This window comes from Grampus griseus (assembly GCF_964374135.1).
Source record: "Grampus griseus genome assembly, chromosome: 4".
NCBI lineage: Eukaryota > Metazoa > Chordata > Mammalia > Artiodactyla > Delphinidae > Grampus > Grampus griseus.
In genome coordinates, this window is record NC_138997.1 from 46,348,046 (window position 1) to 46,363,107 (window position 15,062).

The 15,062-nt window shown below is 38.3% G+C and overlaps 1 protein-coding gene across 3 annotated transcripts in view; it reads right to left on the minus strand.

The window, feature by feature from the left end:
* Positions 1-512: 512 nt before the first annotated feature.
* USO1 (USO1 vesicle transport factor) overlaps positions 513-15,062 on the minus strand; it is a 92,445-nt gene continuing 77,895 nt past the window's right edge. For 2 of the 3 annotated variants that reach the window (XM_082652654.1, XM_082652656.1), the window contains 9 exons: positions 14,840-15,021; positions 14,452-14,573; positions 11,830-11,968; positions 9,564-9,727; positions 8,305-8,394; positions 5,761-5,859; positions 4,360-4,467; positions 2,557-2,772; positions 514-2,008 (listed from right to left, as the gene is read on the minus strand). In XM_082652654.1, the coding sequence (XP_082508780.1) occupies positions 1,919-2,008; positions 2,557-2,772; positions 4,360-4,467; positions 5,761-5,859; positions 8,305-8,394; positions 9,564-9,727; positions 11,830-11,968; positions 14,452-14,573; positions 14,840-15,021 (1,210 nt within the window). In that variant the 3' untranslated portion in view covers positions 514-1,918. Of the gene's footprint in view, positions 2,009-2,556; positions 2,773-4,359; positions 4,468-5,760; positions 5,860-8,304; positions 8,395-9,563; positions 9,728-11,829; positions 11,969-14,451; positions 14,574-14,839; positions 15,022-15,062 lie in introns of all 3 variants that reach the window. The other variant, XM_082652655.1, reaches the window with a different exon arrangement.

Consider the following 15,062-nt stretch of genomic DNA (forward strand, 5'->3'; position numbering starts at 1 on the left):
CTGCATTTCAGAAAGCTTATTGTAGTGAATATGGAGGATGGCCTGCAGAGGCCGCAACCTGCAGAGGCGGCAATATGGAGGCGCAGAGACCAGTTTAGGAGGCTCCAGAAGCAATCCAGGCGAAGACAGACAGACAAACAAACAAAACCCAAAAAACTACAGCTATGTTAGGAAGGTGTCCGTTTGGGCTCCAGGCTGGACTGTGCAGTTTTGAGGTCTTCTTGTGTCTTCTCTACTCCAAGCCAGCCTGAGTGACTGAACTTTGGCAAACTATCACTGATTTTGCAGATGTTTCTTTCTGAAGATATTTGGTATTCCATTATTTCTGGAAGTATTACTCTTACTTGACACATTTTTCCTTATCCTTGTAACATTAGCCTGAAATGTTCACTACGTGGTGTCAAGTTTAGGAAAACTTCACACGGTCTGAGCTGGTCCAGTAAAAATCATGTGGTTCTCTGACGGCAGATGCCATCTCAGGATGGCATGGCAGCGGTGGGATTAGGCAGGGGCGCGGTGCAGTATTCACGGGTGCTCTGTAACACACAGCCATCTCCCCTTTCAAGACATACGAAGATACTTCTTTCAAAAGTCTGTGCCCCTTAGTGGACTGCTCAAATGATTCCTGAAGCCAGGAGGCAGATGATATACATAATGCCCCAACTCTTGCTCTCTTGCCTTTAAGAAAGGCTACTTCTTTAAATAGAAATATTGTGAAGAAAGAACTCCAATGCTCAATTTAGAAACATCCAAACCCTTCTCCAACTTCTGCTTTTGTTCCAATTAACCCCCTCCGATCTTACGGAATCCTGATTATTGGCTGTAAATGATAAGATTGCTGTTATCATGCAGTTATAGCAAAGTCCTTTTAGTAAGAGAAGGACTCCTTTCACCACTTCCCTCTGCCTCATCTTGTACAAAGACTACTACTCTCAAAATCTAAAAAAGGGAACCATGACGAGGGATTAGGTGAACATAATATCTATTTTTATTACGAAAACATTAAAGTTTGACACATCGCTTCATTGCTTTTTAAAAATCTATTATCTGACTTAAACCTATTCAGCAAAAATGCCAATAAATTATATAAACCATAGTTTGGATCTTTGTAAAACTAGGAACATAATATGTTTTATAATAATCAAACAATAATACTAATTCTGAGCTGTATGAGCTGTTAACTTGTAATCTGTTTTAATGTTTAGCTTAAAAATAAAACCAAAACCAAACACATGCTGATACACTGTCGCAGAAGTTTCTCAGAAACACCCTCCTCTTCACTGTGTGCTAATATCCTTCTTCTTCACTGAGGTTCAGAATGCAGCCATATCAAGTGTCAAGGCACTCATTCTACATTGTCCTATCCTACTCACCTTAGGAGTCACATTGGATGGAGGGCTGATGATATATTATCCCCCAGAATAATGCTATCTTGCCTTTAAGTAAATCCATTCCTTTAAAAGGAAATCATTAGCTAAGAACTCCAATACTGAATTTAGAAACAGTGATTCCAACACACATTAAATCAATCGTGTTAGTATTTAAAGTCACAAATTCTGAAAAGTAAAAATAGCAGACAAATACAGAACTTATATAAACAACCAATGAACTAAAGGCAAAGAGCATTGCCACCACATGCCTGAAAATATTGTATTTTTGGTGTCTGAAGCTCTTTGCAAATTATATTTTGGGACAGTCCAGTTCAATAAAAGATGTGTGTTCTACATGAAGTCAGAATAACAGGATTATCAACATGGGTGGTGGCTTCATTTTAAAAATACATCAATAGTTGTATTAGTGAATGTCTGCCACTTGGTTTCTAAATCTTTACTTCCTGTGGAGGCAAACCAAAGCACTGTCTTAAGACTCCGTCTTCAAAGTTACAATGTAACCCCTATCATTCCTAGAGATTGTAAAGCTAGATATGACCCTGTTCCTTGCTGTCATCTTCATCTTCATCATCCTCATCATCTTGGTCTCCGGATTCAAGTTCATCCTCTTCTTCAACCTAAAGGGAAAATATATACATTTAACATTGAGGATTTGCTCACTTCACATTCAACACATAATGATATCTACTGTTGATACATTCTTTATTCCAGAAATTAAAGTAGATTACAGGCCATCTGATTTCCTTGATTTAATGTTCAAGGATCCCTGCCATTTTTAACATGACACGAGATACATAGGTTAACTTGCTGCCAGATGGCTACACCTCTCTACACACAAACCTGAATCAACACGGCAAAAGAGGACGACACATTTGGATAGTGGGAGTCTTGTCACCACAGGAGCAATCAAATCAATTCACTTTCTAGGCTCAGAGCCCCAAAGAGAACAGTTAACAAACGCTGGAAACTGCATCTAATCTGTGTCTTAAGTCAATTCACTGAATACCATAAGAGCGGTGCAGATGATACCACGTTCACGTACCTACAGATCTCTGCCTGTTGTATCGATATATAGGCACAACATTCCCATGTCAAGGTACAATATTTAAAAATACATCATAAAGAAACACAATATAAATCATTTTTGGAAACAATGCAATCTTACTGGATGACCAAGTTCCTTGAGTTTATTCTTTAATGAAAATATTTTCTGATCCTGATCAGCCAACAGCACCAAGAGATCATCTTGTTCTTTTTTAGAATCTGTAATGTCCACCTCAAGCTTGTTTTTCTCATTTTGTAAAATGGCAATGGTACTGTTAGATGAATCCAGCTGCTCTTTAATAGCAGTTCTTTCCTCAGACAGAGCTTTAATTTCATTCTAGGAAAAGAAAGGTGAAAATCACTAATCTAAAATTAGTATTCACTCTCTAGGGTTTTAACAAATATGTTCTTTCTTTGATAAATTGCTGCACTTGTCTAGTCTGAAGAATTTGGGGTTAGGGGTTGGGGGAACAGGAGGTTTAAAACACACACACACACACACACACACACACTCATCTAGTAACATGAGAATTTATGTTAGGCTATACATCAAAGATGGTTACTGTAAAAAATAGAGTTTAACAACCAAAAATAGTTTTAATCACCTATTCCTCAAAAAATCCTACCATTTCAGATAATCAGAGGGATAAATAAAGACATAAAACATTTTATAACAGAAGCCTAATTAGCATCAGAATTAGAATTGAAGTTTAAAAATAAAATTCTATCCAACTTCACACATACAATTAAATGGAAAAGAAAAATAGCTTCAAGTAAAGTCAATGGTTTAAAAATAAAATAATTTGGGCTTCCCTGGTGGCGCAGTGGTTGAGAGTCCGCCTGCCGATGCAGGGGACACGGGTTTGTGACGCGGTCCGGGAAGATCCCACATGCCGCGGAGCGACTGGGCCCGTGAGCCATGGCCGCTGAGCCTGCACGTCCGGAGCCTGTGCTCCACAACGGGAGACGTCACAACAGTGAGAGGCCCACGTACCGCAAAAAAAAAAAAAAAAAAAAAAAAAATTTGACCACAATCCAAAAGGCAAAATCACACATTATCTTCCTTTTTCCATGTTTTAATTCCTATCTTTTTTTTTTATTACTGTTACCTCATTCCTTTCTTCATGTTATCTATTTTGATTTCTCTGTCACACAAAAGGCTGGCAGGATTTAATATGCCTGTGTTCCTCAGCCTATGGAAAACCTACAGGTGGCTTGTGTATTAGTCAAATCTATACTCCTCGTTTCTTACTGTGATTAAAGACTGATAAGCAAACTTAACTATTTTTTTACTCTTACTAAAATCTATGTTTTTACTTTCAAAGTACATTCATATACATTCTTATTTTATATATTTAATACCACTGTTTGAAATGGCATTTAAAAATCTTCATTTGTGGGACTTCCCTGGTGGCACAGTGGTTAAGACTCTGCCTGCCAATGCAGGGGACACGGGTTTGATCCCTGGTCTGGGAAGATCCCACATGCTGCAGAGCACCTAAGCCGGTGTGCCACAACTACTGAGCCTGAGCTCTATAGCCTGTGAGCCACAACTACTGAGCCCATGTGCTGCAACTACTGAAGCCCACGTGCCTAGAGCCCATGCTCTGCAACAAGAGAAGCCACTGCAATGAGAAGCCTGTGCACCGCAACGAAGAGTAGCTCCCGCTCGCTGCAACTAGAGAAAGCCCGCACACAGCAATGAAGACCCAACACAGCCCAAACAAACAAAACAAAAAAAAACCCCTTCACTTGTGCCATCTTTAGTCATCCAAATAGGAATGGACGTATTGTGAGATAAAATTACACTCCATTAACTTTCTTCATAAATCTAAGGATTTGAGAAATTAAGTGAAATAAAATCAAATTTCCTGGAGTTCATTTCATATAATATGCAATGAATAAAAGTTTCACCAAAACCAACCTTTAATTCTTTAGTTTCTTGTAATAATGCTGACAGTCTTCCTTCTACATCAGTAGTTTTTGTAGCTATTACAGTTTCACTCTCTCCTGGTATAGGAACTGATTTTGCCTGAAAGTAGAAATTGGAAAAACAAATGTTTCTTTACAGTTACAATCAAAACGAAATTCCAAAGATGATTTAATTTTCTAGCTATTTTGAAATTTTCTCTCCAATAACAGAAAGTCTAATTCTTTATGTATTTACCCACAATAAAGTGCTTTCCCTACATAGATAAGTTGCCCCTTCAGTGGAGCGGGAGGCTGAGTCAGGAGTGGCATGACATCAGCTCTCATCAGAGTATGAGGAAGGCTGGGTTAAGCAAATACCTTAAACTGTGGAAGGGGCTTTGGAACTGGTAGACGCTAAAAGAATTTTGAGGTTCATGTAAGACAAAGTCTAAATTAGCTTGAAGAGACTGTTGATGGAAATATGGACATTCAAGGTAATTCCAGTAAGGGCTCATAAAGCTTTCTATAGAGAAAGCTTCTATGGTCTTAGTGAAAACATGTATCATCATGAACAGAATGTTGGTAGAAGTATGGATGTTAAAGGTTTTGGTGAGCTCTCAGAGATGAGGAACATGTTATTGGAAAGTGGAGGAAAGGTGATCCTTGTTATATATAATGTGGCAAAGAATTTAGCTGAATTGAGTTCTAGTGTTGCGAAAAGCAGAACTTGTGAGTGATGAACTATTTAGCTGAGGAAACCTCTAACCAAAGCATTAAAGGTGTGGCCTGGTTTCTCCTTGCTGCTTACAGTAAAATGTGAGAGGACAGAGATAAACTGAAGGAGGAACTGTTAAGAAAAGGGAATCAGAACTTGAAGATTCAGAAGATTCTCAGCCTATCCCTATTGCAATAAATGACAAAGCATGTTCTACTGAAACATCAGGGGTGTGGCTGGACAACCATTTGTGAAGCGGTTGGTTACTCGTGTAACACATGGACACAATCAACCATCTCTGTAGAAGCTGGAATAGAAATGTGGTTCCCCAGGAGGGATCCAGGAGGACTCTGCTTGATGGCTTGGAACCCTGTGAATTGCATGGGTCACCAACAAGGTTTTTGACAATTTTATACCAGCAGAAAACCTGCCAGGTTAGAATGAAGGAGACAAAGATGGGGTGAAATATAAAATACCAACAAAATGAACCGTGAATAACTGATTAAACTGACCTGGTGAGTCTGACTATAATATGGCTGTCCTCATGGCCAAGAAGCCTATGTGACTGGAACTCTGGCTAACGGATAACCTGAATGGAAGGTGCTATCTGACAAATTTGCTTCTTTTCCACAGTGGCTGATAAATAACCTTCCAACCTTGTGTTTACTACCTTTGAGAACAAAAAAATAATTAACTTACAAATGCTTCTGTTTTCTGTAACAGCTCCTGCTTTTCTGTCTGTAGTTTGGTGATCTCAGAAGACTGTGAGTTTAACTGAGACTTTAATGTTGCCACTTCCTAAGAGACAAAAATAGTTAAGCTGTAACATTAAACAGCATTAATTTCATCAAGGAAATGTCTATTTACAGGAAGAAATAAAAAAGTATTTCCTTTCTTGGCCCTTCTCTCTCAAATTACAACTTCCAAGTTTTAAAATTTAAGTGGAAGAACTATTCTTGAACTTGGTGGGTTCAAGATGGAGAATTAAACGTGTAGATTAAACATGTTCACCTCTGCTCCCTTGTGAGATCCAACGTAAAAAATTATAAAGGGAGGGAGGAAGGGAACGAGAAAGGAAGGTGGGAAGGAGGTAGGGAGAGAGGGACGGTGGACGGGTGGGCAGGAGGGAGAAACCCACAAGGACAGAGAGTAAAAGAAAAGAGCAATAAATTGGGGAATTTCAGAAAGCAAACGACAGTGGTAACTGACTCAGCACACGTGAGACAGCTGAAATGTAGGCTGACCTTTTAGAAAGCCATGCTGCTACCTGACTTACAATGCATAACTACCAAAGGGCCTGGGATGTTTTGGAACGTGTGAGTAAAAATGGAGTCAAAAACAGCAGGGTTGGTTGAAAGCCGGCTTAGGAATAGACCACCAAATCCCTGTCCTACTCTCATGTATCAGGTAACTTTTCCTTTTCTCCTGGTGGAAGACTAAAGGTATATTATTTGAAAAGGGCAAAATAGGATGGTTTTAGACTTGGGGGCCACCAAACATAGATGAAAGCATTAGACTTCCCTAGCGGTCCAGTGGTTAAGACTCCATGCTCCCAATACAGGGGGCACAGGTTCGAGCCCTGGTTGGGGAACTAAGATCCTGCATGCCACACAGTGCGGCCAAAAAAATAAAAAAGTACTCTAGTGAAAGTGGCAGAATTAATTGAAAGTTTATATATTACAGATGTTGAAATTTCCAAACTTCTTGCTCTCTCCCCCACACCCAGAAAAAGTACAGGAAAATAAAACAATTGTAACAGTGGTTTTCCACTAGGGGCTATCTTCCCCCACGATATCTGGCAGTGTCTGGAGATACTGTGGTAAGTAGTGGGATGCTGTCATGTAGAAAGCATTTTTATTCTCTTAAAACTTTCTATCATGTACATACACGCCTTTTCTTGGATTGCTTTTTTTCAGTTATCAAAATGAGTCATGTAAACATGGAAATTATGAACCTTTTTGGTTTTCTTTTTATACCATATTTTACTACATATTATAAAAAACAAAACTGTCATTTAAAATATATCTTTGGGGCACTTCCCTGCTGGTGCAGTGGGTAAGACTCTGCGATCCCAATGCAGGGGGCCCGGGTCTGATCCCTGGTCAGGGAACTAGATCCCACATGCATGCCGCAATTAAGGAGCCCACGTGCCACAACTAAGGAGCCTGAATGCCACAACTAAGACCTGGCACAACCAAATAAATAAATAAATAAATAAATAATATTTAAAATATATCTTTGGGAAACACAAAAAGTAAAAATTTTTACTTGGGATTTACAAACTAAGGGTATATATTAATAACTTAATTCCCTTTAATTTTAATATAGTTCTAGAATTAATAAAATCAAAATAGATATTGCTCTTCCTCACAAGAACAAAACATTATGGACACATATTAGAGACTTGTAAATCGTTAATGACAAATTATTATTATTATTTTTAAAAAACATAATTTAAGTAGATTGTAGAATCTACTCTGGGGTACAAAGACACTATCAAAATAAGACATTTTGTTTCTCTCTTTCCGATCATTCCCATCATATCAGGCATGTCAGTGGGTAAGGACCAGCTGGCTACTGGAGGGAGAAGGAAGTTAGTCCTAGCTTGGCCAGGCTGTTCACTTCTTTCTTTAGTAACACTTTTTTTTTTCTTTTAAAGAAACATATATTCCTTCTTCAAGAAAGGAAGGAAGGAGGGGAGGATGGAAGGAGGAAAAGGCTTATTTGCTTTTCTAAACAATATAAATTACTACAGCAGAAAAAGTATATTTTGCTTTTTAGCTAGAGTCATCTAATTGAGATATATACAAGTTTACTTCCTGTTTTTCCCTTTTCCAATTTTAAAAACCAACATTTTTCTGGATAGAATGACTTAAATGCCCAATATATTTAACCAACCAGTTATCAGGAAAATTAGGCATAAGACTTTATATCTTCATATTTGTGGCTTATAAATATATTTAAGGTTTCCTTAACTGTTAGTTTACTGATAATCTATAAATAATCTGGGTAAGATGCTGAGATCTGTTAAAAAGAACATCACTGAAAAATAAAAACACAATATAAAGCAAAATACCATTACTGTATAATTAAAACAGCTTCTGGATTTTCAAATGGCTGTCTTCACTATCAAATTTTGCTTACACCTGACAAAGCAGTTCTAGATTAATGGAACTGCAGTGCTGTTATGCTATTATAATTAAAATAAGACAAAATAGAGCTTGGATCAAGCTGAAAAATGACCTGTTTTAATTCTTCAATTTGTTCAGAATCTCTTGCTGAAGCTGTCGCTGAAGACTGTTCATTTGTGCCAGGTGATGTTTGGGACGATTTCTACAAAGAGCACAGAAATAAACTATGAAATAAATTCAGTTTAAAGAGACAGAAAAAAACCCAAAACTGTACATATGTAAGCTATGTCTGGTATACGTTTACCAAAAAATTTCACATTGACATGTAAAATTTTATACTCAAAATAACATTTTAACATAGCACATACTGTCTACAAATTTTCCATAGCTAATAAATTTATACTCATGCCAAGTAATTTATTAAATCTAGGCACTTAACTGAGGTCATATGAAGAAAGAGCATAAAAGCAGGTATTTATTGAGTGATTTCCATGTATTAAAAGAACCTTATACAGGGCTTCTCTGGTGGCACAATGGTTAAGAATCTGCCTGCCAACGCAGGGGACATGGGTTCGAGCCCTGGTCCGGGAAGATCCCACATGCCGCGGAGCACATCAGTCTGTGCGCCACAGCTACTGATCCTGCATTCTAAAGTCCACGAACCACAACTACTGAGCCCGCGCGCCTAGAGCCCGTGCTCCGTGACAAGAGAAGCCACCGCAATGAGAAGCCCGTGCAATGCAACGAAGACTAGCCCCTGCTCACTGCAACCAGAGAAAGCCCGCACACAGCAACGAAGACCCAATGTAGCTGAAAGTAAAAAAAAATTAAAAATTTTAAAGACATGAATAAAATCTATCTTTAAAAAAAAAATCAATAGGGCTTCCCTGGTGGCGCAGTGGTTGAGGGTCCGCCTGCCGATGCAGGGGACGCGGGTTCGTGCCCTGGTCCGGGAAGATCCCACATGCCGCGGAGCGGCTGGGCCCGTGAGCCATGGCCGCTGAGCCTGCGCGTCCGGAGCCTGTGCTCCGCAGGGGGAGAGGCCACAACAGTGAGAGGCCCGCGTACCGCAAAAAAAAAAAAAAATCAATAGAAGAGCTTTTAACAGTGTATCTCATTTAATTCTCACAGCAATGAGACAGATATCACCACCACCATTTTATAGCTCAGGAAACAAGTTTAAAGAGGTTAACTAAGTTGCTTAAATTCAGTTAGCTAGGAAGCACTGAAGCTTTAGATAGTCTGACACCAGAGCTCATATTCTAAAACCTTAATATGATACTGCAGCTTAAGGGATCGAGAAAAATAAACAAGCTGGATAATGAGAATTATTCTTGACTTCTTGTTTAAAAAACGTCAACATTCACTTACCAAATTTTCAATGAAAGCGTCCTTTTCAGCCAGTTGGCTTTGTAAAAGCTCCTGCTTACTTTTTAATTCCTCTATCTCTTCTCGCAACCTACCAATTTCTTCTGGCTGAATACCATTCATCTGAGCCCCATCACTGTAAGAACCTTGATGCTGATTGTCTTTTCCTATTAGACAGGCATAAAATTTGAAAAGCCAGCACGAAACTTTTCATTTTTTGAATTGATGATTCAAGTATAAAATAAATACATACTTTCCTTAATAATTACTTGGGCAGGATTTTTGCAAGCACATTTCATCTTTGCAAAATAGTGTTTTTTTGTTTCGTTTTTGTTTTTTTCCAGCCACGCCGTAGGTGCGGCATGTAGGATTTTAGTCCCCTGACCAGGGATCCCAATGCCCCCTACATTGGGAGCATGGAGTCTTAACCACTGGACTGCCAGGGAAGTTCTGAAAAACAGTGTATTGATAAAAATAATGATATTTTCAGGGTTTCTGGGAAGAAAAAGAGCATAGTCTTAAGACTAAACTGCATGGTTTAGTGATCTAAGATTAAGAATTACAGTAGTTTACCTCTTGCACTGTTGGTGGGAATGTAAATTGATACAGCCACTATGGAGAACAGTATGGAGGTTCCTTAAAAAACTAAAAATAGAACTACCATACGACCCAGTAATCCCACTACTGGGCATATACCCTGAGAAAACCATAATTCAAAAGGAGTCATGTACCAAAATGTTCATTGCAGCTCTATTTACAATAGGCAGGACATGGAAGCAACCTAAGTATCCATCAACAGATGAATGGATGAAGAAGATGTGGCACATATATACAATGGAATATTAGCCATAAAAAGAAACGAAATTGAGTTATTTGTAGTGAGGTGGAAGGACCTAGAGTCTGTCATACAGAGTGAAGTAAGTCAGAAAGAGAAAAACAAATACCATATGATATGGAATCAAAAAAAAAAAAAAAAAAAAACAGGTCATGAAGAACCTAGGGGCAAGATGGGAATAAAGACACAGACCTAACTAGAGAATGGACTTGAGGATACGGGGAGGGGGAAGGGTAAGCTGGGACAAAGTGGCATGGACATATATACACTACCAAACGTAAAATAGATAGCTAGTGGGAAGCAGCCGCATAGCACAGGGAGATCAGCTTGGTGCTTTGTGACCCCCTAGAGGGGTGGGATAGGGAGGGTGGGAGGGAGACGCAAGAGGGAAGAGATATGGGGACATATGTATATGTATAACTGATTCACTTTGTTATAAAGCAGAAACTAACACACCATTGTAAAGCAATTATACCCCAATAAAGATTTAAAAAAAAAAGAATTACAGTAGTTGAAATTCCAATTCTGTCAATTAATATAAGAGAAAATAAAATCCTTTTAAAAATCTTCACAGCACACTTCCCTGGTGGTCCAGGGGCTAATACCCTGCGCTCCCAATGCAGGGGGCCCAGGTTCAACCCCTGGTCAGGGAACTAGATCCCACATGTCACAACTAAGAGTTCGCATGCTGCAGCTAAAGATCTCACACGCAGCAACTAAGACCCGGTGTGGCCAAATAAATAAATAAATATTTCTAAAAAAACTTCACAAAGAAATAGCTTTCTATATGGACTAAAAGAACTGACAAATTATTGTCATTAAATAGAGGAAGTAAAAGATATTTTCTTCTGAAAATTTTGGTCACCTTCATATAAATAAAATTAATTATATTTCTAAGTAGCTAGCATTCCACCCATAAGCAGTGTAGAACGAGACCATTTACAAGCATCTGAGCTCCTAGCATGTGCCAGGCACTGAACTAGAATTTTATATATATTATTTCATTTAATTCTCAGATGACACAGGTGCTACTATCAGCTCCGTTTTGCAGATAAGAAAATGAAAAGGTTAGACCAGTCAACTGGCTGGCTCAACTGGCTAGACATTAGAATAACCTGGGGAGCTTGTAATTAATAATCACTGATGCCTGGATCCAAGCCCCAACTAATTAAATTAGAAACCTCAGTGGGGTTTCAGTATTGGTGTTAAGAAAATAAAAATATCAGGGGATCTTAATGTATAGGTAGCTAAGGTTGAGAATCAATGGATCAGATAATCAAACACTGAGCAGAGAGCTTGGACTTCAAACTCTGACTTACATGTTTGTCACAGTGATTAATTTAAGGTTACAGAAAGACTAGTCCACAAGAATAACCTGTCTGACTTTGTCCAGCTCCTGGGGACACTACAACAGGAAGGGCTAGCTACACTTACCTAGCTGTACTTTAAGAAGATTATACTGATCCTTGTGTTGCTGAATCTGAGATACTTGCTGTGTGACTGCTGTCTGGAGCTGTTCGTTTTGACATTTTAACGTAGAAATCTGCTGCTTCAATTCCTCAAGTTGCAGATCCTGTTAACCAAAACATAATTGAAGTGTTTTAAATTCAGACTAGTTAGCATTAAGAGGATGAACAAATTAAAAATTAGAGATTATTTTGGGTGAGGATGTTAAACTACTCAATATTTCCAAAAGCATTCTATAATTAAGCAATAACACATTAATATATGCACCAAGGCCAATTAACATGCAGCAGAACTGTAAGATTTCAAGGCCCCATCATATGGCGCAGTCTGCAGTCTCACTGTAATTTTGGTTTGGGGGTGGGGGGAGGTCAATTTTAAAAACTTCATTTTATGGTCCATCAAACTATTTAAGATATTTATACCAAATTATTTAAGAAGCTTAGTATATGTATATATATGTATGTACCTCTGTTACTTTTAACATTAAAAGACAATCATATAACAGAACACTTAGAATTCTGAAAAAAACAGGTTTCATCTCTTATCACCCTAGTGTAGTAACTAGTTAGAATTTGATCTGTCTTCATTTTCTTCTAATTCTTTCCAACCCAGGTTTTTTAAACTTGTCATAATCCGTCCACATACATTTTGTAACCTTTAATTTGCTTACTACTCAATCAAAATTTCCCAATATTAATCAGTAGATGCAATGTAATTTATACTCAAAAGCAACACTGAGGTTGCTCTCCATTTTTCTAAATGATAATATCATTACAATAAATATTTTAGTCCATATAACTGTTCTCCTGAATTTTGGAGAATTTCCTTAGGATGCATTATCAAATGTAATTCAAAGTTTATATAAACATTTTACAGCTCTCGATGCTTGTTGCCTAATTGTCAAATGGCATTCTAAGTGATGAGAATATTTAAAATTAACATTTATAAAGAAAAGTGATTATAGTAATTGTGTCAAATCACTCTTTTCTTCTTCCAAATCAACCATATTTATCAGTTCCAAGTGCAAGCAAGCTATAATATCACATTCCAAGTATTTATTTCCCATTGCTCTAAAAATTACATTTTACCATCTGGAAATGACTCCAAATTTGTACTAAGACAGATGAAAAATCCTAATAACCATGGGTAGTGTAATGATTCAAATTTGGATCATTCAAAGATGATTCTAATTTACTAATCTGCTTATAAACTGAAAAGCTCAGACTGAACGCTAAATACACCACTAGTATATTTTTATTCTTTCTGAGAATTTCATTCTCAACAATACAGATTGCGGGGAAGAGAAGAATACATTGGCAGCTCTCATTCAGAGGGCTCTACACAAAAGCTCTTAGGAGCCACACCTGCCTCAAGCTGTCACAATCAGCAGGGGGTGGAGGGCAGTGCAGGGAAGGGGCAGCAGCCTGCCCCACATGAGACGCCCCCGTATATTGTTTCCATGACTCTGGAATTTTAACACCATAACACTGCAGCACTTTCTAGGATTCCATTCCAATAAAGGTATATGTACCAGAGTGAGGAATTAAATGAGAGAAGAAAACCAAGAACCATCCTGAAGGAATGTAATGGAAGGTGTAAGGTGCTCAACACTACCCAAGTGTGGGGTTCATCGGTATCCTGCAAAGAAAATGTCAGCTGGTGATTTTGAAAATGTACTTTCAACTTAACTCATCATGACGCACTCTAGTAATTCAGCTCCCTCTTGTTCTATCTAATTTAATATCATCTATTCGGGTGCACAAGACAGAGATCTAAGGATCGTACCTGACCCTTTCTACTCCCTCGTCCCCAGGCCCAATCACTACCAAGTCCTGTCAGTTTTATCTTCTTTGGTTTCCACATTTCTCAGGACCGTCCCCTCTATACCACACAGTGTGAGCTTTGGAGTCCCAGTAACACACATGTATTTGAATTCTGTTCCACCAAGCACTGAGTGACCTTGGACAAGTTTAAATTCTCTAAGTCTTAGATTCCTCATTTATTCTGAACTGCAGATGTCAGCTACTTTGAAGGGATATTGTGAAAAGTAAATGAGATGGTGTTTAACTGTATTCGGTGAGCACCTAGAACACAGTACACAAAACAGCAGCCGCTATCATCGTCGTCAACCGTCAGTTTCCCAATTGCCACCCACCATCACCACCCTCCTTGGGCTCCCTCTCTCTAGCCTTGCCTCTCAAATTCTCCTTCATATAGCCAACGAGTGTTCTGTGTCCATGCCAGTAACACCTCCCGTCCCCCTCTCTGCTTGCCTAGCTTACTCATTGTCATCCTTTTAGGACTCAGCTTCTCTGTCTTCTCCAAGCACCTGCTCCTACCTAGCTAAGTTAGGTGCCTCTCAATGCTGCTGCATACCTTCGATTATCTTTACCACTAGACTTGCTTAGCACATACTAAGCTCTCAGTGTGTTGAATACTCAGATGCTTTTGAATTATTTAGGAAAACGATGAGTTTTACTTTGTGTATCCTCTTGCATTTGGAAATGCCGAGAGAAATTCCTCCCTAAAGTAGAGAAGTATCTATACTTTTAGTATAACAGAGGTTGGATACAATTTATCAGTACGTACTTGCTCTCGAATCATATTTTTGTAGTGAGTCACAATACTGTCATGCTGCTCTAGTGTTTTCTTCACCTCTTCTTCTTGTTTATCTTCTTCACTGGACTTATAAATAGCCTTAGTTATCACACCTGTAAAAGAAGACTTATTTAAAATACTGTTTTATTATTAAGATGTAGTCAGTAAAAACATATGGCCTAATTGCATGAGAGATAAGAAATCATCTTTCCAATCTTACTGAATGCCAAAAGTCCTTAAGTGGGCCACAGATCAAGAGCTAGGAAAAAAAATACTTTTAGGCTTATCATATAATCTGCATGTATCCAGAATATACATATGCAATACAATCCTAGGTACTACTTTCTAATGAATATCAAGATAAACTTTGTTGTCTTACCTTCAAGTTCTTTTACCAGCTTTGTAAACTCATGATCAAATATCATGTATTCTGGACTGGGGAAGTTTGGCTGGGGTTTCTGAGATGCTCTGGAATACAACTCATGTTTGCTAATAAATCCTAGTTTCTCTATGAAATTCTCTTTGCCAATCCTCTTCTCTATCAGTTGTTTTAGTTTCTCTCTACAGAGATAAGCATATTGAGATGCTTAAAAAAAAAGGCA